The 23,559-nt window shown below is 40.9% G+C and overlaps 1 protein-coding gene across 1 annotated transcript in view; it reads left to right on the forward strand.

The window, feature by feature from the left end:
* Positions 1–19,423, forward strand: part of LOC132874459 (solute carrier family 41 member 1-like) — a 22,800-nt gene extending 3,377 nt beyond the window's left edge. The window contains exons 2-10 of the mRNA XM_060910651.1: positions 1,968–2,075; positions 5,562–5,633; positions 5,924–6,068; positions 7,688–7,852; positions 11,919–12,063; positions 12,148–12,227; positions 12,516–12,650; positions 18,668–18,816; positions 19,238–19,423. Of these exons, the coding sequence (XP_060766634.1) occupies positions 1,968–2,075; positions 5,562–5,633; positions 5,924–6,068; positions 7,688–7,852; positions 11,919–12,063; positions 12,148–12,227; positions 12,516–12,650; positions 18,668–18,816; positions 19,238–19,423 (1,185 nt within the window). The remainder of the gene's footprint in view (positions 1–1,967; positions 2,076–5,561; positions 5,634–5,923; positions 6,069–7,687; positions 7,853–11,918; positions 12,064–12,147; positions 12,228–12,515; positions 12,651–18,667; positions 18,817–19,237) is intronic.
* Positions 19,424–23,559: the final 4,136 nt, after the last annotated feature.

Here is a 23,559-nt window from a genome sequence, read left to right on the forward strand (position 1 = left end):
CAGAGGCCTCGCCACTGACCATCTCAGATTTGCTTCATACTTTCTGGAAATATTGTCAGTGTGCCCAATAAATAGCGTACAAAAGTTTAGGCTTGAACCTTCATTAGTTTCTGAGATATAGGGGCTTTAAAAAAGGGGCGTGGCCCCAATTTCACTGTTGAAATGCGTGCTACAAATAACTTTTTTTTTTTTTTAGCATACAACATATTTTAATTTTTAAAAATTTGTTTAAATTGGGGCCACACCCCTATATCTTAGAAACTATTGAAGGTACAAGCCTAAAATTTTGTACACTATTTATTGGGCACATTGACAATATTTTCAGAAAGTATGAAGCAAATCTGAGATGGTCAGTGGCGAACATTTTTCTAAAGCTGATGATTTGGGGTGGAATTGCCCCATACTGTATTCCCAGACTGCACTGTAGACTACATGTAAAGGGTGTGTGCCATCCTTTGACCTTTACGGTTTCGTTAATACATGCTCACAAGCCAAAATGATAAGATGCTGCAGCAGGCTTACTGTGTAAACACGCGTCGGCTGTCCAGCTACTGCTCATATTCATTAATAGGGTATCCCTGTACTTACTATACCCTGTGTATGCACATGGGACACGTGCCATTTTGGGGGTGAGCCTCACTTGGATTTTTATGACGGCAGCTGGATAGGTCTGTGAGAGATGTTAATTTTTGCAGCAGCTCTGAAGAAAGTCTGCTTGAAATCCCCAGAGTCTTGGGAACTAAGGCTTATTATCGGACTTGTTCACATGCAACTCACACAATCACTGTACAGTTCTCTCAGTCTGTTCGACTCAGAAGCTCAGATTGCAGTTACTGACTTTGTATTATAGACATGCAGCTCTTGCAGTCTTTGTTTATAGTTATCTCGGTATTCGGTGCTGTCTTTAGTGGCCACTTACCGTACATTCCCTCAGTTTCCCTGGGCATATTCATGATCTTATCTGTACATTGAATGTCCTGAGCAGGAGCCCAGATTGCAGTTGCCAAAACAGTAATAATTTATTGACATAAGGTGTTTTGTGGTCAGTGTACTACACTGTAGTGTCATGTGGTAATGCATTATAACAATGCAACATTCATAAGGTAATTTTCTTTAATAGATTTCATTTACAACATGTCTCTGACAGCTCAAAATGCATCTCCAGGCATTTAAAAACTGCAGAGCTTCTGGGGAACTCTAGCGGCCCCCCGGCCTTACTGGGGTGTCGGTTGTCCATCGCTAGCAATGATGACTGCTTCGTTAGGATGCGCAGAAATGCAGATGGGCTGCGCATAATTCTCCTATCCTGGAGAAGTGCCTTGCACAGTAAGGTAAGACAAACGATATTGTGCCCCCATCGTGTTGTCTCTCTGGACCTCCAGACCTGATGCCAAGTGGTGCACAAAAGTGCCACAGACCTGATGGATCTGGAAGTTGCCCTGCAGTGACAACTGACTTGCCAAGTACTGCTATCCGTTGACCATTTGAGTGGCTCTTCCATTTGCCATCAGGTGGTGTGCCATTGACTCTGTTGGGTTCATCTACCACATTGCACCAAAAAGCGCCCTGCTGCCAGCACCTTATTAGTGATATACTGTTTAACCCATAGCTGGAACCCAGGCAGGTGCTACCACTCCGGGTCAGAGCGGACCTTGGAGCAATGGTGATTAAGGGGCAACTCCACTTTCCCCAATACTCAAGTCCTCCCGGACCTGAGACTCACCACCGGTTGTACCGTAGTTTAAATTCATACCCAGAACTAAGCCATGGTTCAGAAATGCGATAAAGGATGAATGAATTTATTTATTTTGAACATGTATAAAAAATGTATGTAACTATTTGTACATACAAAAGAAAGAAAACAAGAAATTAAAAAAATAAAATAGCATAAAGAGCTAAGACATTACAAAACACCGCACATTGTTCGAAAAAGGATCATTTTGTTCTGTGTGTTTCTCCCCATGCAGCATTGGACGGTGTTCTCCGAGGTGAACGAGGTCTTTATCCTGGTGCCTGCTCTTCTGGGCCTGAAGGGGGACCTGGAGATGACACTGGCCTCCAGACTGTCCACCGCAGTGAGTTTCACCAAATTACCAACAAACCTGAGTGAACCGGTGTATAATAAAAAAAGACCACAGGGGTAGGAAAATGATCATGGAGCGTCATTACTGGAGAGTTACTGTTACCACACCAGAGTGTTTTATTCCTCTTACAACACAGAATTGTGATGTTTATTTATTAATTACAGGCATACTTTTTATCCATTTTGTAGTCATGTGTAATATGTTGGCTTTGAGATACAGCTTTTTGACAGATTAGATCTGGATCGTGTTGTTTGGGTGCAGCTTTAAAGCCACCACAGCACATTTTTTCCGTGATTGCAACAACTTCCATTAAAGACTTCCTCTAATATCGTCAGCTGATTGAAACCTAACCAATACCTCTGAGTAGCTTTATCTTAATAAGGAAGATATTCCAGGCGTCCTGTATTATCATCTAACCAGCCAGCTGAAGAGTTTAACTCCAGAAAACTAGCTGTTACCACTTTTTGACATGGAAAGCAAAGGCGCTTAATTCACTGCTAAACCATTTGTTGTTGTTTATTATTATTTTAAGATCACAGCACAAGTAGAAGTCTGATGTTCATTCAGACTGCTAGTTAAAATTTTCTGGCCTGACCTTCGGACACCCAGTTGATGTATATCTGAAGGTGTGCTTGGCTCCCCAGAACATAATATGACCTTTGCAAGAGCGTGTTTACACTGAACGCTCCAAAAATGTTAGTCCAACTGATAATTCGTAGAAACAAGGAGGACGTAGAGGAAAACATCATGATTGCTAGCTACTGTTTGTTATGAGGATCAGTATTATTAGTCATACTAGAGTTCTATCCAAAAGGAACACTGAGATCATGAACAGCCAATAGCTGCAATAAAGGAATCTGACAATCGGAGAATCAGACTGTCTCAGAGTCTGTGTTCATACCAGCAGTGGCACTTCATCACAAAGCGATCACCAGGTTCAAGAAGAACTGCCGATCTACAGCGGCACAAAAGGGGTGTGGTGTGCAATGTAAACAATTCAGAGAATCAGAAGGAACGGGGCACAAAGTAACTCAGTATATTTTATAAGTAGCCAATCAGAGTGTGCGATTGACGATTGGATATATGAGGCAACAAGTGAACAGTCAGTTCTCAAAGTTGATGTGTTGGAGCAGGAAAAAATGGGCAAGCAAAAGGATACAGTCTCGAGACAAAAAAGTTATGTGACAGGACAAGAGGAAACCTGAAGAAAGAGAGGAAATGTTAGACACCACAAATACACACGCCATAGGACTGGTCCAAAAATCATTTGAGCCACTTATTTGAACATGTCATTTTATTGTGTCATACCTGGTTTGCATAGAATTGAGAATCTTAATATAATTGTAATTTGTCACTGAAATCGCAGCTTCATGTCTGGCACACGCGCAGAAAAACGCTTGCTAGTGTCAAAATAGACTTAGCCATGGGAAATCTTTCTTGTTGTTACTCCTTGATGTAGAGGAAATGCAGAAGTACAGCAATATGTACAGCATAACATTTAAAATTCCTATAAAACCTGTTTGTTTTTATTAGAGTGGGGGAAAAAGCCCCCCTTCAGGAAAATTCAGTTTTTCTCCAAGTTGAAATGAACCATGTGTATAGTTTTAATCATAGTTTTGACAACAGTGACATGAACAATAATGCCACCTAAAGTTTGCCTAAAGTTAATACTTTTTTTTTTTTTAACAAAAACAAACATTGTGCCAAGGGGGCCTTTTACCCCCCCCAGTGGGGTAAAAGGCCCCCTGAGGTGGGGCAATAGGCCCCCTCACTCAAAAAAAGCTGTTTGGATAGCAAAAGTGTTTACTTAAGCCTATAATGTGAAAGAAACAAGAAAATATCCCTGAATTAATGAATAGATGCATTATTTTATTATATTTTGCATTTTAATTTAAATTTTTTTTTTAATTTCAATTATTTTTAATATTAAGTTCAAATTACTCAACCAGGTAAGCGAGATGTTATTAAAAACTATGTATCTGCTATTCAGAAATGTATGAAATACAGTAATTATGATAAAAGGAAACGATGCCCCCTGGGGGCCATTTACCCCACCATTAAGGGGGCGTTTTACCCCACAGACTACACTTTTACAAAAAAGGGTCTTACTTTCAAAATGTGATTCAACTTTTTATACCTAATGTATTTTTTTTAACGTACTGACTTGTCTACTCATACCACATACACAGCTGTGATATCTGACGAAATAGCAGCTATCTAAATACATATCTGTGAAGATACTCAGTCGTCCAGGTACATAGTAATCTGTGGTTGGTAGAAGAGAGCAATTGGACTTGCTTGAAAAGTCTTGAAGACGTTTCGCCTCTCGTCTGAAAGGCATCCTCAGTTCTGTCTGTCTAATAGGGAGTATCAAGTATTTATCCTCTCATGGATCATAATAGAATCCAAATCAGAATGCTGATACCTTTCGGATGAGAGGCGAAACGTCTTCAAGACTTTTCAAGCAAGTCCAGTTGCTCTCTTCTACCAACCACAGATTACTATGTACCTGGACGACTGAGTATCTTCACAGATATGTTTCTACGCACTTTGGGATGAGTTCCCTTCGACTAGTGCGGGAGTATGAGAGGACTTCCATGAAAACTGGCAGACATCTTAGCCAGAGAGGATCGTTCATTTTTGTCAACCTGGAACGACCATCACTGAACAGAGGTGGGTGTCTATGACATCTATCAGCCACCTTCAATGCAGCCATCAGCATTCTGATTCGGATTCTATTATGATCCATGAGAGGATAAATACTTGATACTCCCTAGTAGACAGACAGAACTGAGGATGCCTTTTGGACGAGAGACAAAACGTCTTCAAGACTTTTCAAGCAAGTCCAGTTGCTCTCTTCTACCAACCACAGATTACTATCTAAATACAGTTTTACTGATATCTGAAAATTATATCACTTACCATGAAATTTGATTTCTCTCCGCTGTGTTGCTGATATGCGATCCACAGTGGATATTTGTATATCCCCGTTGTCAAGCCAGCCCATAGCAACAATAGAAATGTAACTTTGCGCCATCTGGTGGTTATTTTGGGTAAAACAGGCCGGGGGCGTATTACCCCACGGGGGCTTTTTCCCCCACTCTACTCTATGCTGTGCATTACTACTGAGATTAATGTGAGTGTGAATGGTTGTTTGTCTCTCTGTGTCAGCCCTGTGATTACCTGGCGACTTGTCCAGGATGTACCCTGGCTCTCGCCCATAGTCAGCTGGGATAGGCTCCAGCTTGCCCACAACCCTGCACAGGATAAGCGGCTACAGATAATGGATGGCTGGATCAATACTGATATTGTTGCAATGCTAATTCTTAATATTAATTGTTGAAAGGTAAATTGCTGAAAAACATTGGATATTACACGGTAGCAGTAAGCTTCGTAATCCTCTCGCTCCCAATAAAGAAAGCTTTCTGTGGTCAGGCTACATGGGAGCAGCTGTAAAGATGCTTTCTCTCCCTCTAGACTAATATCGGACAGATGGACACAGCCAAGGAGATGTGGAAAATGATCATAGGGGACCTCGCAGTAGTTCAGGTACCGAACCCTTTAAAAATGGAGAACCTTGTTTACATATTTCGGTATACACCATACACGGTGACTTTGAGATTATCAAATGTATGAACAATGTTGGGGTTTTTTTTCCTGAAAATAATCCAAAGTTGGACAGAGTAAAATATCCTCTGCTACTCATGTTCCTTCTGGGACAGTCGTAATGTGAATGTGACATGATTAAACTGCAGACATTGACCTTTTGTGTTTGTAGTGGAATTTTAAGCGAGAGAAAAGTCTGACGGGTAAATGCGACCCTGTTGTTCATACCACAGGTTCAGGCCACTGTGGTTGGTTTCCTAGCCTCCATCGTGGCAATCATTTTTGGCTGGAACCCAGAGGGCCAAATCAAGATAGGTCATGCTGTTCTGCTCTGTGCAAGCAGCGTAGCTACAGCCGTCATCGCTTCCCTGCTGCTAGGTGAGAGAACTGACATCTTGTAGTTTAATCCAATAAAGTGCTCTTATAACTCTGCAATAAAGAAGACTCTATAAGGAAAGGAGGTTGAAATATGATTGGGGACATTTACTATAACAGCTACATTATGTCCTAAACTTTAGGAAAATGAGCCAATTGGAAAATGTTACTAAAGGTCTTATATAAAAGGTATAGCTTCGGTTCTAAAATCTGATTGGCTGAGTCACGTTTGAAAAATTGCTGTGTAAAATCCTCGCTCACCTGTGACGCATCAGATTAAATAAATTGCGTATTCTGTATACCAACCATACTACTGTAATATGTGTCTGTTATGTTGCTTTGCATTTTATGGTGGAAGAATTGTGTAGTGTGAATATTAATACTTTGAGTTCTTTATTGAACACTGTATTTTATCATTCTGGCTTGTTGCCACTTTATAAAAGCAAGAAGACATGTGTTACAGTGATTTTACAGCGACTCATAACGTCAGTTTAATTTGATTATACACTAGATATATGGTTTTTGTTAGATTAGCTACATGTGGATTAGTTTCAGTTCCTATTCCGAAATGTACAGTATCGTTGACTTAAAAACAGCAAGCTGGTTAAAATATTACTAATAACATGCTTAGGTTCAACCCTGATCGAGATGAATGTCTGTCAACTGGAATGAAAAACAAACTGCAAAATCCAGATTAGCAAAACTTCAGGGGAGCTAGTTGCCATGTCAATTGTGGATCGCTGCCTATCAGCGATATAGTGCACTTAATGAAGAAAGACATTTGAAGCCATTTTGTTTTGTTTTTGGCAGTGTATATGATCAGTGTTACCATAGAAACAGCTGTAAAGTAGATTTGTGTTGTCGAGTACATTGCTCGTTATAGCAAAAAAAACTAGATAGAACTCGACGTCAACGGCGTTGATGGGGATGCCTCCGCCCGGTAGACTACACGCCTTATTAAGTTGTGATTTGGGGATGGACATTTGACCTCACAGTAATCTTGACCTGGTGAAATTACTTGTATTAGCCTTGGAGACATTGTGTTCACGAGGTTTTCGGACAGACATTTGACCTCACAGTGACCTTGACCTTAGACCTTTTGACCTCAAAATCTAATCAGTTCATGTTTGTCCCAAAGCGCACAAATGGTGAAAGTTTTGTGAAATTCCTTTCATTAGCCTTTGAGATATCGCGTTCACAAGGTTTCGGGATGGACGGATGGACGGACAACCCGAAAACATAATGCCTCCTGCACCTTACGGTGGCGGAGGCATAAAAAAGTGTTGCTGGAAAGAAAGTTGACAAAATATTTAGTAATTTCAAGTCCATGATTGAGATCTGCCAAGATGAATGGATGGATTTACTGTGATGACATAATTTAATATCCGATCAGTTACGCTGATAATGGAGCTTTTATGGAATTTCATTCCAAATATAACATTTAGGAACTGTCTGCCGATGTACTGTTTTTGGTGTGTTTTTTTTTTTTTTTTCATGAGAGCAGAACAGGAGACCTCAAAAGCCCCAAACATCTCCTGCTCTCATTGTGTACAGATTAGAGCCTTTCCTGTGTTTGTTTGAACATCTCAACACCATCACAGCCAATATTTCCTCCAAAACAGGTCTTATCATGACCAGTGTGATCATCGGCTCCAGAAAGGTTGGCATTAACCCGGACAACGTGGCCACGCCCATCGCTGCCAGCCTTGGAGACTTGGTTACTCTGGCTCTACTTTCTGGCATTAGCACAGGACTCTACCACGAGCTGGGTGAGTGGAGGATTCTGGGTAATTTACTGATTTTGCAGTTTATTGGTTGTGTCCAGTGGCAGCGTGTGCTCATGGTGGGAAAGGGAATGAAATGTTCACACTTTGGGCAGCTGTCATTGTTTAACGTTCCCAGATTTTTCTCAGAATTTCCTGGTTTGAAAAGTTATGACTGAAGACGTCAATGTAAAATGAAGCACAGTGGTCGAGAAAGTTCCAGTTTGTGTTTTTTTGCAAGATAAAGATGAACAACTTCTCCTTTTGGCTGCTCCCGATTAGGGGTCGCCACAGCGGATCTTTTGTCTCCGTTGATCCCTGTCTTCTGTATCCTTCTCTACCACACCTGCCACTTTCATGTCCTCTCTCACCACATTCATGTATCTCCTCTTTGGCCTTCCTCATTTTCATGTGCCTGGCAGCTCCATCCTCAACATTCTCCTTCCAACATGCTCTGCATCTCTTCTCAGGATGTGCCCATACCATCTCAGCCTCATCTCTCTTAGCTTAATTCCCAAGCTCTCTACATGTGCTGTCCCTCTGATGTGCTCATTCCTTATCCTGTCCAACCTCGTCACTCCCATCACAAACCTTAACATCCTCAACTCCGCTACCTCCAACTTTGCCTCCTGTCTCTTCGTTAAGGGTACGGTCTCCAATCCATACATCACAGCTGGTCTCACTACTGTCTTATACATCTTACCTTTCACTTTTGCTGGGACTGTCCTATCACAAATGACTCCCGAAATCCTTCTCCAACTGCTCCACCCTGCCTGCGCTCTCTTTCTCACCTCACTATCGCAGCCCCCATTTTCCTGCATGGTTGACCCAAGGTACTTGAATTCACCAACTTTCTTTATGTCTACTCCTTGCATCTTCACGACACTCTCATCCCCATTCTCCTTGATGCACATGTATTCTGTTTTGCTACTGCTCACCTTCATTCCTCTTTGTTCCAATGCATACCTCCATCTCTCCAAACCCAACTCAACCTCCTTTCTACTTTCACCACATATCACGATCATCCGCAAACATCATGTTCCATGGTGACTCTTGCCTCGCTTCGTCCGTCAAGCTATCCATCACTATGGCAAACAAGAAAGGACTCAAAGCAGATCCTTGATGGAGTCCCACCTTCACCTTGAACCATTCAGTTGCTCCAAACTGCTCATTTCACTGCTGTTTCACTGTTCTCATACATGTCTTGCACCACTCTAATATACTTCTCATTCACTCCACACTTTCTCCTACAATATGATAACTCCTGTCCCAGCACTTTATCGTATGCCTTCTCCAGATCTACAAACACACAATGTAGCTTTCTCTGGCCTTCCCTGTACTTCTCTGTTAACATTTTTTTAGCAAAAATTGCATCCGACGTGCTCTTCCTTGGCATAAACCTGTATTGCTGTTCACAGATTGCTACCTCTCTTCTCAATCTCCCCTCCAATACCCTTTCCCATAGCTTCATGGTGTGGCTCATCAATTTTATCCCTCTGTAATTACTGCAGCTCTGTACATCTCCCTTATTCTTGTATACTAGGACTAGCACACGCTTTCTCCATTCATTTGGCATTTTCTTATTCTCTCGGATCTTATGAAACAATCTTGTTAGGAGCTCCACAGCCGTCTCACCCAAACATCTCCAAGCCTCAATCAGGATACCATCTGGTCCGACTGCTTTCCCAGTCTTCATTCTTTTCATGGCTGCCCTCACCTCATCCTTACTAACCAACTCTACTTCCTGATAAAGATGAACAATAATAAATAACCACATTTTAGCATCAAGTTTGGGAATAGTTCTGTTTTCTGAGGCTTTTTTAATGCAAGTGAACTTTAGTCAACTCTGCCATGGCCGGTCCTAAGCCCGGATGAGAAAGGAGGAGGGTTGGATGAAGGACCAGCAACCCTTCTCCATAAAAAAAAACCCGCTACAGAAACGTTGGCAGGAGAACGATGTGAGAATTCTGTCCTGGATGAGGGCGGTACTTCACACAGAAAGCCCGGGAAGCCCCAGGACTGAACACCCTCCTCTCATCTAGAAACTCCATCAATATTGGAACATGGAACATAAAGACCATGTACCAAGTAGGGAAAAGTGCCCAAGCAACAGCAGAAATGAAAAATTACAATCTTGAGGTGCTAAGAATTAGTGAGGCAAGATGGATAGAATACGGACAGAAAAGATTAATGAGTGGAGAGATGTTGCTGTATTCAGGCCATGAAGAGGATGATGCTGCCCACACAGGTGGTGTAGCGCGTATGCTATCAAGCTCTGCACAAAAAGCAATGATCGATTGGAAGGTGCATGGACCAAGAATCATTGCAAGTTTCAGAACGAAGAAAAATAAAATCAAAATGAATGCAATACAATGTTATGCTCCAACAAATGACCGGAAAGAGTTCTATGATAGACTTCAAAATATTTTAGATGAGTATTCAGAAAAAGCTGTTACCATCACAATGGGCGACTTTAATGCAAAGATCGGGGGAGAGAACACCAGATATGAAGAAGTAATGGGGATGCATGGTCATGGAGAAACATTTGTAGATTCTTGTGCATTGAATAAATTTGTTATTGGTGGCAGCATCTTCTCCCATAAAAGGATTCATAAAACAACATGGGTATCACCAGACCAGGTAAGGGAAAACCAAACAGACCACACATGTATTTGCAAAAAGTTTAGAAGATCGCTACTGGATGTGTGCGTAAAAAGGGGAGCGGATATAGCATCTGAACACCGCCTACTATTTGCCAGACTGAAGCTGAAATTAAGGAAAAATCGGTCGGGGACAACAGAAAGCAGACAAAAGTACACCGTGAGCTTGCTGAGAGACACCTGAGATACAGGAAGAGTACAGATTGAAACTTTCTAACAAATTTGAAGGCCTGCAGGAACTGTTTGATGAGGAAACCAGCATTGGCAAACAATGGCAGGATATTAGAGGTACATTGACATGTCAAGATGTATGGAGATGCAAGAAATTAAATCACAGAGAATGGATATCTACGGACACCGTGCAAAAGGTCAAAGTAAGGAAAGAGAAGAAAGCAGCATTAATAAATAGTTGGACAAGAATGTCAAAAACAAGGGCACAGGAGGATTATGCAAACACCTGTAGAGAAGTGAGGAAGGGTACAAAGGCAGACAAGAGGAATTATATAGACAGCCTAGCAGAAGAAGCAGAAGGAAACAGAAATTTGAAGCAATTGTATAACGTCACCAGGAGGATGCCAGGCAAGAATATTAAGCCACAAAGACCAGTGAAGGATAAAGAAAGGAAACACCATTGTGACTAAAGAACAACTAAACAGGTGGATGGAACATTTTGACAAACTACTAAATAGACCGACACCACCAAATCCCCCTGATATTAATCCAGCAGAATTCGACCTACCAATCAATTGTGACAGGCCCAGCAGAGAAGAGATTAGGAAGGCTATACAGAAACCGAAGAACAACAAAGCAGCGGGCCAGACAACATTCCAGCAGAAGCACTAAAAGCTGATCAAGACAACGCCATAGCACTGTTCTATCCACTCTTCAGTAAGATCTGGGAAGAGGAAGAAGTACCAGCAGACTGGAAAGAGGGTTATATCAAGCCCCCTAAAAAAGTAGACCTTAGCACTTGTTCCAGTGACAGAGGGATCCCTCTACTCTCTGTCAGGTAAAGTGTTCAACAGAATCATCTTGGGCAGAATGAAAGATGCAGTGGACGCCCAGCTAAGAGACCAACATGCTGGATTTAGAAAGAACCGATCGTGTGTGGACCAGATTACCACTCTCCGTATTGTAATAGAGCAATCATTAGAGTGGAATTCTGCACTAGATACTAATTTTATTGACTATGAAAAGGCATTTGACATTGTGAATAGGGAGAAATTACACCCAAATGATTTTCCACCAGAGCAGAGAAACGTTTGTGTTTAGTCTCACTAGGTGTCTGATTTGGGGTTAGTGTTGTGTCGTGTTTGTGTACATATCATTGCTCATTAGATGCTACTTTTCATACTTTGTATAAAAATAAAGCAGTTTCACAACTGACTTGCACCGAACTAAACTTTTCTTGGTTATTTTGTTTCTCACAGATAACGTTTACGCCAATCCGCTAGTCTTCGTATTTTTCATTGCCTTGACGCCTATCTGGGTCCTGATCGCCCGACAAATCCCCTCCGCCCGAGAAGTGCTGTACTCAGGGTGGAAGCCTGTGATTATCGCCATGGCGATCAGCAGGTACAGTAAAGAGATATTCACACACTTGAGCTCTTTCATCTCCAACAAGTTGAAGATCCTGAATTAATTTAAATCATTTTTTAGTCTTGGAGGCCTCATCCTGGACCAAACTCTGTCTAAGCCCAACTATGCTGGAATGGCGGTGTTCACTCCGGTCATCAACGGTGAGCATTGAATCAGTATAATTCAGTTATTGTAGGTATTCCTGCAAAACACTCAATTCTAACACTTTAATAAGACTCATTTGGACAAAGCCCAGAGGTATTCAACTGCATTTGACTACTTTTGCAGAAGCACCTGTAAATGTTTCTTTAAAACGATTGTCCATGTTTATTGCAGTAATTAAGGTTTTGAATAGTGTTCCTCTTTTAGACTAAACCTCATTATTTAGATCTGAACATGAGTCCATAAGGGAGGGTAAATGCTGTTGGAGTTTTTTTGCCCTATTATAGGCGTGGGAGGTAATCTGGTGGCGGTCCAGGCCAGTCGCATCTCCACATACCTGCACATGACTCGCCTCCCCGCTGCAGACGCAAATCCACCTCCACAGAAATGTCCCACACCCTGCAGCACGTTCTTCAGCTCAGGTAACAAAACGAAACCATGATCAGTCACTCCAACCTGTCCTGAACGGACTTTAAATCTGACTTGGAAGTTTGGGATGGATTGGAATGCCTCGGAATTTCAGTGACTTGAGATCTAGCTAGTAAATGTGATATACATAAAAAAAATCGTGTCATAGTGTAGAAAACTGCTATGATTGTACAGATTTCACAGTATTTGCTTTAGGATCTGGAAAAAAGTGTACAGTGGTGCTTGAAAGTTTAGAATTTAGATATTCAAGAATGTTCCTTTAGAATTTTCTATTTCTGCATAAATACGACCTAAAACATCAGATTTTCACACAAGTCCTAAAAGTAGATAAAGAGAACCCAGTTAAACAAATGAGACAAAAATATTATACTTGGTCATTTATTGAGGAAAATGATCCAATGTTACATGTCTGTGAGTGGAAAAAGTATGTGAACCTTTGCTTTCAGTATCTGGTGTGACCCCCTTGTGCAGCAATAACTGCAACTAAACATTTCCAGTAACTGTTGATCAGTCCTGCACACCGGCTTGGAGGAATTTTAGCCCATTCCTCTGTACAGAACAGCTTCAACTCTGGGATGTTGGTGGGTTTCCTCACATGAACTGCTCACGTCAGGTCCTTCCACAACATTTCGATTGGATTAAGGTCAGGACTTTGACTTGGCCATTCCAAAACATTAACTTTATTCTTCTTTAACCATTCTTTGGTAGAACGACTTGTGTGCTTAGGGTCGTTGTCTTGCTGCATGACCCACCTTCGCTTGAGATTCAGTTCATGGACATATGTCCTGACATTTTTCCTTTAGAATTTGCTCGTATAATTCAGAATTCATTGTTCCATCAACAATGGCAAGCAGTCCTGACCCAGATGCAGCAAAACTGGCCCAAACCATGATACTACCACCACCATGTTTCACAGATGGGATAAAGTTCTTATGCTGGAATGCAGTGTTTTTCCTTTCTCCAAACATAACACTTCTCATTTAAACCAAAACGTTCTATTTTGGTCTCATCCGTCCACAAGACATTTTTCCAACAGCCTTCTGGCTTGTCCACGTGATCTTTAGCAAACTGCAGATGAGCAGCAATGTTGTTTTTGGAGAGCAGTGGCTTTCTCCTTGCAACCCTGCCATGCACACCATTGTTCAGTGTTCTCCTAATGGTGGACTCATGGACATTAACATTAGCCAATGTGAGAGAGGCCTTCAGTTGCTTAGAAGTTACCCTGGGGTCCATTGTGACCTCGCTGACTATTGCACGCCTTGCTCTTGGAGTGATCTTTGTTGGTCGACCACTCCTGGGGAGGGTAACAATGGTCTTGAATTTCCTCCATTTGTACACAGTCTGTCTGACTGTGGATTGGTGGAGTCCAAACTATTTAGAGATGGTTTTGTAACCTTTTCCAGCCTGATGAGCATCAACAACGCTTTTTCTGAGGTCCTCAGAAACCTCCTTTGTTTGTGCCATGATACACTTCCACAAACATGTGTTGTGAAGATCAGACTTTGATAGATCCCTGTTCTTTAAATAAAACTGGGTTCCCACTCACACCTGATTTCAATCAGTGGGATGACAAACACCTGACTCTAATTTCACCTTCAAATGAACTGCTAATCCTAGAGGTTCACATACTTTTGCCACTCATAGATATGGAATATTGGATCATTTTCCTCAATAAATAAATGGCCAAGTATAATATTTTTGTCTCATTTGTTTAACTGGGTTCTCTTTAACTACTTTTAAAACTTGTGTGAAAATCTCATGTTTTAGGTCATATTTATGCAGAAATGTACAACCCCAATTCCAAAAAAGTTGGGACAAAGTACAAATTGTAAATAAAAATGGAATGCAATAATTTACAAATATCAAAAACTGAGATTGTTTTCACAATAGAACATAGACAACATATCAAATGTCGAAAGTGAGACATTTTGAAATTTCATCCCAAATGTTGGCTCATTTGAAATTTCATGACAGCAACACATCTCAAAAAAGTTGGGACAGGGGCAATAAGAGGCTGGAAAAGTTAAAGGTACAAAAAAGGAACAGCTGGAGGACCAAATTACAACTCATTAGGTCAATTGGCAATAGGTCATTAACATGACTGGGTATAAAAAGAGCATCTTGGAGTGGCAGCAGCTCTCAGAAGTAAAGATGGGAAGAGGATCACCAATCCCCCTAATTCTGCACCAACAAATAGTGGAGCAATATCAGAAAGGAGTTCAACAGTAAAATTGCAAAGAGTTTGAACATATCATCATCTACAGTGCATAATATCAAAAGATTCAGAGAATCTGGAAGAATCTCTGTGCGTAAGGGTCAAGGCCGGAAAACCATACTGGGTGCCCGTGATCTTCGGGCCCTTAGACGGCACTGCATCACATACAGGCATGCTTCTGTATTGGAAATCACAATAGGCTCAGGAATATTTCCAGAGAACATTATCTGTGAACACAATTCACCGTGCCATCCGCTGTTGCCAGTTAAAACTCTATAGTTCAAAGAAGAAGCCATATCTAAACATGATCCAGAAGCGCAGACGTCTTCTCTGGGCCAAGGCTCATTTAAAATGGACTGTGGCAAAGTGGAAAACTGTTCTGTGGTCAGAAAAATCAAAATTTGAAGTTCTTTATGGAAATCAGGGACGCCATGTCATTCGGACTAAAGAGGAGAAGGACGACCCAAGTTGTTATCAGCGCTCAGTTCAGAAGCCTGCATCTCTGATGGTATAGGGTTGCATTAGTGCGTGTGGCATGGGCAGCTTACACATCTAGAAAGACACCATCGATGCTGAAAGGTATATCCAGGTTCTAGAGCAACATATGCTCCCATCCAGACGATGTCTCTTTCAGGGAAGACCTTGCATTTTCCAACATGACAATGCCAAACCACATACTGCATCAATTACAGCATCATGGCTGCGTAGAAGAAGGGTCTGGGTACTGAACTGGCCAGCCTGCAGTCCAGATCTTTCACCCATAGAAAACATTTGATGCATCATAAAACAGAAGATACGACAAAAAAGACCTAAGACAGTTGAGCAACTAGAATCCTACATTAGACAAGAATGGGTTAACATTCCTATCCCTAAACTTGAGCAACTTGTCTCCTCAGTCCCCAGACGTTTACAGACTGTTGTAAAGAGAAAAGGGGATGTCTCACAGTGGTAAACATGGCCTTGTCCCAACTTTTTTGAGATGTGTTGTTGTCATGAAATTTAAAATCACCTAATTTTTCTCTTTAAATGATACATTTTCTCAGGTTAAACATTTGATATGTCATCTATGTTCTATTCTGAATAAAATATGGAATTTTGAAACTTCCACATCATTGCATTCCGTTTTTATTCACAATTTGTACTTTGTCCCAACTTTTTTGGAATCGGGGTTGTAGAAAATTAGAAAGGGTTCACAAACTTTCAAACACCACTGTATATACAACTGTATATCCAGACCTGGAAAACTATAGAAATAAAAAGGATGGATATTCTGTTGTAATGTATAATGAAAGTTTTTTTTTTTTTTTAAGTCAAACATTAAAAGGAAGTCTTTTAAAATTAATTAACTGCGGGGGGCGTCGTGGCTCAGGTGGGTAAGGCGCCATACCATAAATCTGGGGCCCTGGGTTCGATTTGGACCCGAGGTCATATCTCTCCCGCTCATTTACTGTCTCTACACTGTCCTATCCAATAAAGGTGAAAAAAGCCCCAAAAAAATCTTTAAAAAAATTAATTAACTGCATGACAAGGTAGTATTTAGATTGTGTGTGATTGTACAAATGCAGTAACAGTCAAAAGTTTGGACACACCTTCTAATTCAGAGTTTTTTCTTTATTTTTATGAATTGAAAGTCAGTTCATATCTTAAAGTACTGTTGGATGTTATTTCTCTTTACTTAGTTGAGCGGTTCTTGACATAATACTGTATGGACTACGACAGCTGTGGTGTTGAATAGGGCTTTATGATTATTATTTTTTTCTTATTTACTATTTGACCTCAAACGCATCATGAAGGGAAGAAACTCGTCCACTAATTAACTTTTGACGAGGCACACCTGTTGATTGAAAAGCATTCCAGGTGACTACCTCGTGAAGCTGGTTAAAATAATGCCAATGGTGTACAAAGCGTCAAGGTAAACACTGGATACATTGAAGAATCTAATTTATGAAACATATTTTTTTTAACACTTTTTCAACCACATAATTCTGGATATGTCCCAGATGTTATTTCATAGTTGTTGTTTTTTTAAAGATATTTTTTGGGCTTTTTTTTCACCTTTATTGGATAGGACAGTGTAGAAGATAAGATATTCCTTTATTGATCCCTGTGAGGGGAAATTCAGGTGTTGCAGCAGCTCAAATACAGAGTAAAATATAGCAACTTCCAGCTTGTCAGACCTGCTGCCGTCGTATTTACTCCATCGCCACAGGGCTTTCCTATTCTCCTCTCCTAACGAAGTGCCTTGCACAGTAAGGTAAGAAAAATGATGTCGTGCCCCCATCATATTGTCTCTCTGGACCTCCAGACCTGATGCCAAATGGTGCACAAAAAGTGCCACAGACCTGACGGATCTGGAAATTGCCCTGCAGTGACAACTGACTTGCCGAGTGATGCCATCCGTTGGTCATCTGAGTGGCTATTCCGCATGCCATCAGGTAGTGTGCCATTGACCCTGTTGGGTTCCTCTGCCACATTGCACCAAAAAGCACCCTGCTGCCAGCACCTTATTGGTGAAGTACTATTTAACCCATAGCTGGAACCCAGGCAGGTGCTACCACTCTGGGTCAGAGCGGACCTGGGAGCAATGGTGATTAAGGGGTAACTCCACTTTCCCCAATACTCAAGTCGTCCCGGACCTGAGACTCCCCACCGGTTGCAGTTTAAAGTCATACCCAGGATTTCCAATGTAGAAAATAGTCAAAATGCAGAAAAACCTATGAATGAATAGGTGCTTTTGACTGTTACTCTATCTATCTATAATCTATCTACCATATCTGGTCTTTTTTGGATTAAACACTATCACAACTTTTATTAATTGGGGAATTCATGTACATTTGTAAAGATATGACCAAAGTCAAGTCAAAGTCAAATGCTTTTATTTGTCACATACATTTTACATGTAGTGAAATGTTGAAGGGGTCATCAGCTCAGCATATAAATAAATAAATAAATAAATAAATAAATAAATAAAAATAAAAACAACATATGCAAATAAGTAAATGCACTAGAAAAGTAAAAGATGACTCCTGAAGCATGACGTAAAAAATAAGTCTAAAATACTAATGAGAAAGTTAAAGTAGCCTGGGGATAACAACAAGATTAAAATGAAATGTGCACAGTTAAAAAGAGGAAAATGAGTCCTCTAACACTGATATAAAAACTGTAGTGAAAGGGATTATTTAAAATGTACTGAGTTTAGCAGTCTAACTGCCTGTGGATAAAAACTCTTCCTCAGTCTCTGTTCGTGCATGGAGATTTCGTAGTCGTCTGCCTGAATTCAGCAGGGTGAAGAGGTTAGAGTTTGGGTGTGAGGCATCCTGCATGATTTTCCTGGCTCTAGCTCCCACCCTCTTTGTGTATATGTCTCTAGACTCGGTAGGGGGGCTCTGATCGTCCGTTCCACAGAGCGCACCACTCTCTGCAGTGCTTTCTGGTCGCGTGCTGTACAGTTCCCAAACCAGGCCGTAATACAGCCTGTTAGGACACTCTCCACCGCTGAGGAGTAAAATGTAGTCAAGATGGAAGGGGAGACCTTAAACTTCCTCAGTCGGCGGAGAAAGTACAGCCGCTGCCTGGATTTCTCAGACCGCGACATCATGCTCTGAGAATAGGGAGCAACAGAAATCAAGCTCGTGATTTATTTTAAATTAAGAAATGGTCTCAAGTTATCTTCTGAAAAACAGCCTTAAAGTGGCTATCCTGTGAACACTGTACATGAAATGTTTAAAATGACCTTGATATCCATCTGAAAATTCCACATATGATGCACAAAGTTTCCTCCTCTATTTCTCACAGGTGTGAATTCTCGATCTGCCCGAGTGCTCCTCTTCCTTGTGATTCCCGGTCACCTTATTTTCCTAGGCACCATCAAATTGATACGGGGCGGACACACCACCCTCACCTTTGCCTTCATCGCTGTCTACCTGACCGCTGCCTTACTCCAGGTACACACACTAATTCATAGTCATATAGTGGGGTGTAAAATATCTGTAATAAAAGAAAATACAGGTTTGTTGGATTTCTGAAATATTATACTTTCCCAATAAAATGTAATTTTAAAATGTTAACACTATCCTAATGTACTACACTAAACTACTATAATACTCCACTAGATTACTATAATACTATCCAATTCTATAACACTATATTACACTAAACTACTATAATGATACCGTGTCCTCCTACAGTAAAATACTACAACACTACTATAATACTACATTATTCTACCACACGACACTACATGATACTACACTAAAACACATGATACTACTATATGAATCCGTGATTCAAGAGCACTGTGGTAGAGTAAAAACAACAGTATGTGGTGTTGATTTGGTGGTAACCCACCCATTTGTTTTCCTGCAGGTGGTGATCCTGCTGTATCTGGCTGACTTGATGGTGTACTGGATGTGGAAGAGAGGGATGGATCCTGATACCTGTTCCATTCCCTACCTAACAACCTTTGGCGACTTGCTTGGCACGGGCTTCCTGGCCCTGTGCTTCTATATCCTCTGGATGATCGGCGATGGATCCATGGACATGGGAGACTGAACAGCTCTGCTGAACACTCATGGAAACCTCACGAGCCTTTATTTAATTAAAAAAAAAATCACCACAATGAAATCTGCAATATTATGGTGAAAATAGCCACTATGATTATAATCATAAATCGTAATACTATTGCTATAGCTCTGAAACACCTGATCTTGAGGTCCCTCTTTAACTTGGATTTCCAAATCCCTCCCATTTTGTGCATTGCCACCCATCCTTTTTGTGATTTTTGATGCATCTTTCTCACTACTGTCTGTTTATGAGCCTGGGTTTTTGAAGTCACTTATTCTCATCAGTTCGTATTCATCTTGAGTCATGTTCCTCTGTTGGTTAAAAAGAATATATGGGGGGGGGTTCATTAAGAAAGCAAACCAATCAGTTTTACAGCTTTCTCAATATTTTACTCATTTTGAAAACTAGTGTTGCTGAAAGTGATACTGACATGAACAGGTCTCCTCAGTGTCATTTTATCGATTTTAACACAAACTTTCAAATTTAGATGTAATCACAAGTTGTGGAGATGAAAACTCAACAAAATAAAACCTTTAAACCTCCAGTTACAAAGCGAGGCCTGGAATTCCTTTCCCTTTTACCAAGAATGACCCAAACTGGAAATAATGTGGATCGGTGGACACCTGCCTGGAAGGTGCACTGACCGAACAGAGCCAGCTGATCTGGCACATGTTAATTGTGCGATAGTAATGATGTAAACTAGACTGCATTTCCGCAGAGAAAATGCAAAGTGTGCTTGCTGAGCTGTAGCAGAACAGCTATCATGCTAAAAGCTAGCATGCCAACAGCTAGCATAACATGCTACTTGTTAAAATTCTAACATTTTAAGGCTAATATGCTGACAGTTATCATGTTAACAGGCTAACATGCTAGTATGTTAACTTTTAGCATGCTAACACGCTGAGGGTGACATGCTAACAGCTAACATGCTAACATGCTCAGGTGAACTCGCTAACCGCAAACATGCGAACTCTGCATGTTACCATGCTAATCCTAACATGTTACCAGCTCTCATAACATGCTAATGGTGAACATGCTAACAACTTGCGAGCTAACAGCAGGCATGATATCGTAATGGGTAACATGCTAACAGCTAGCATGGTAACGTGAATGCTTATATGCTAATTGCTTTCGTGTGTGTGTGTGTGTGTGTAAGTATTCCTAATAAAGTGGCCATTGAGTTGAAGTTGATTTGCTGTCAAAGTCTCAAATGAGCAGATCCTTGCCAAATGCATCATCACCTATGGGGGAAGGGAGGAATGACTCAATCAAGCTTCCATTGATTAGTGGCAAAATGGAGAAAAAATGGACGAATGAAAGGCAAGACAAAGCCGAGTGTGGGTCAGAACCGATATCGTGTGTGATGGTGATTTGGCCTGAGGTGCCGTATGAAGTTTGGTGGGTGTGTGGTGAAGTGTTACTGAGCAAAACTCCATTCATTTGAATGGGGCCAAAAATCAATGGAAGCCTATGGAGGTAAAGAGAGATGCATGAAAACCAAGGAAAAGACGAGTGCAGGTCTCAGATGAGGGGATGGATCTGTGCGGGGACTTGGCCTGAGGCATCAAGTGAAGTTTCTTGAAGTTTGGTCACTTGGTTAAAAGAACTGATGGAGAGTGAAAGTTTTTCTCCTGAAACACCATTCATTTTCAATGGGGCCAAAAATCAATGCAAGCCTATGGAGGAAAAAGGGATGTGCAAAAAGAAAGGAAAAATGAGTGCGGGTCAGAACCAATTGCATGTATGTGTCGAGGGAGTTGGCCTGAAGTATCACATGAGGTTTGGTGCATCTGCGATGGTCATTTATTCACAATTTGTACTTTGTCCCAACTTTTTTGGAATCGGGGTTGTAACTCTTGAATAATTACGATAAAAATGGTGATTTTCAACAAATGTTCAACTCATCCCGTCGGACAGGCAGTTGCAGATTTGACTTGTCCAAACATTTGGATGTCCCGGACAGTCAGAGTACCGTTAATGTCGAGTCCTGGATTGAGTTTATTTACTTAAACTGCTCATGATTGAAAGCAAGGAATCAGATGAATTTGGGGCGTGATCATGCATTGAGGTGGAGTTAAATTCAAATAGTTATTTCTCTGGAATGGTAAATCCAATCGAGCAGAAGTTTGGTCGACTTGCATCATTGTGCCCACCTGTAACTAGATTTCTAACACGGGCGATTGCTCTAAGACAGCGAGGGAGGCTCAGCCTCCTCTAAAAATGACGAACATCGTGTAGGATGAATTGCGCTAGGCTTATGTTATAGCCGACCTTATAACATTGCTATTTCAGATCCAGAATCATAGAAATATATGTGCTCAACCCAACTACAGTGCGAAATCATTCCGTTATAACTTTAATGTGTGCGTGAGTTTTTCCCCCTCGTGACAACGCGATGCGGCCCAGCCTCAGTGGACTTCAATGGTATTTGGGAGCTATGCACTTTTCAATCTCAAAATGCAAGACGATTATTGGACAAATACTGCGAAAACGCCCGCCCACGGAGTCTTACGGACTCCCAGCCTCAATGGACTTCAATGGCATTTGGGAGCTATGCGCTTTTCAATCTCAAAATACAAGACGGTTATTGGACAAATACTGCGAAAACGCCCGCCTACGGAATCCCAGCCTCACTTGGGAGGGACATGGCAGTTTCCGCGAGGAGACTGGTGATTGGTGAAAGCGACCGGATATTTTCTTTGATTCACAGCTCGTTTCAAATATAGACAGGCAGCGGTGAATTTCAGTTCAGTCCCATGCGGATTCGCAAGTGCTGTGGTGTATTGTAAGAGATCAGCTTACATTTCGATTTCATTAATTACATACGGTTTCTACCAGCTTTTTTAGTTTGTATATATTTTCATTGTAAATAAAGTGTAAATATAGTGTTGTCAAGTTTACTATCTTAGTTCCAGAAATGTCATTTATTTGAGTGACTCAACTTGAACTTGAGGGGGCTAATCAGCTAGCAAGAAAGCTGCGCACGGATGCCAAGCATTGCTGATTTAATTTTGGCGAAGCCATTTGCCAGTCTTCCTTTCGAGGAAAAAATTAAAATTAAAGAGCAGGGTAGACCAACGCCTCAAATTGACTTGGTGAAAAAGGTAGGGAATAATACTCGTTCCTTTCAGCTCTCCTGGTATGAGAAAGTGAATTGGCTAACAGCAAGTGACCCACATCAACAACAGTAAATAGGCTACTTTAGTAATATGTCATGGATGGACCAAAAATATAGAATCTATTTAAAATGTTTATGCTGAGTATATTGTATTGGAATATATATTTTTCTGGATATGAATTAAACACAGCTACAATTTGGAAAACATTTTTAAACAAAAACACAGCCGAGAACATTTCACACTACAGACCTGGATTAAAAGTGAAGGGTTATCAAAATTGTCAATTCTCAGTCAAAATAAGTAAAATATAGGGAAAGTGTCATTGAATGAAATGTGTGGCACCCAGCTCTATGTTTGGCTCCCCAAGGTCAGTGCTTGTGCCGATTCCAGAACACTCTGCTGTTACTGCTGAGGCTCCTGACAAAGAGCTGCTTTCAATAATGATCAATTTTTAAACAACATGCCACAATTTTAAAATATAAAATTTTAAAATATACCCCCCCCCCCCCCCAACACCACCATCATGTATATTGGACAGTAGGCTAATGGGCCAAAAGAACCTGTTATTTCACAGTTTGTGATGCTGCCAACAATCAGCCAGATCAGAGGCAAGAGTATGGGCAAAATTGATGCGTTTTTTCTTTTTCTTTTAAAATCTGGAAATATCGTAACCGACCAGCCTCCCCTGTTTGAAAGACTACCAGCCGCCACTGATTTCTAATGATGACTATTAGAAACAACAAACAAGCAAAAAGCCACCATCATTTATTCAGCTTTCAAAATGATTTTCATAGGGTTCTGATGGCACTATGATTGAACTACAATCATTAAAGCTGAACACTTGATCTGTCTCTCTCTATGGTTCTGTGTCATGTAATTTGGCATGAACTGGCTGCAAGGGACACTATATGTGAATACTGCTTGGACCCTGCAGATTACTGCTTGTGGCTCTATTTATTTATTTATTTATTTATTTATTATCTTATACACACACAGACAACATAC

This window comes from Neoarius graeffei, chromosome 26 (assembly GCF_027579695.1).
Source record: "Neoarius graeffei isolate fNeoGra1 chromosome 26, fNeoGra1.pri, whole genome shotgun sequence".
Lineage (NCBI taxonomy): Eukaryota > Metazoa > Chordata > Actinopteri > Siluriformes > Ariidae > Neoarius > Neoarius graeffei.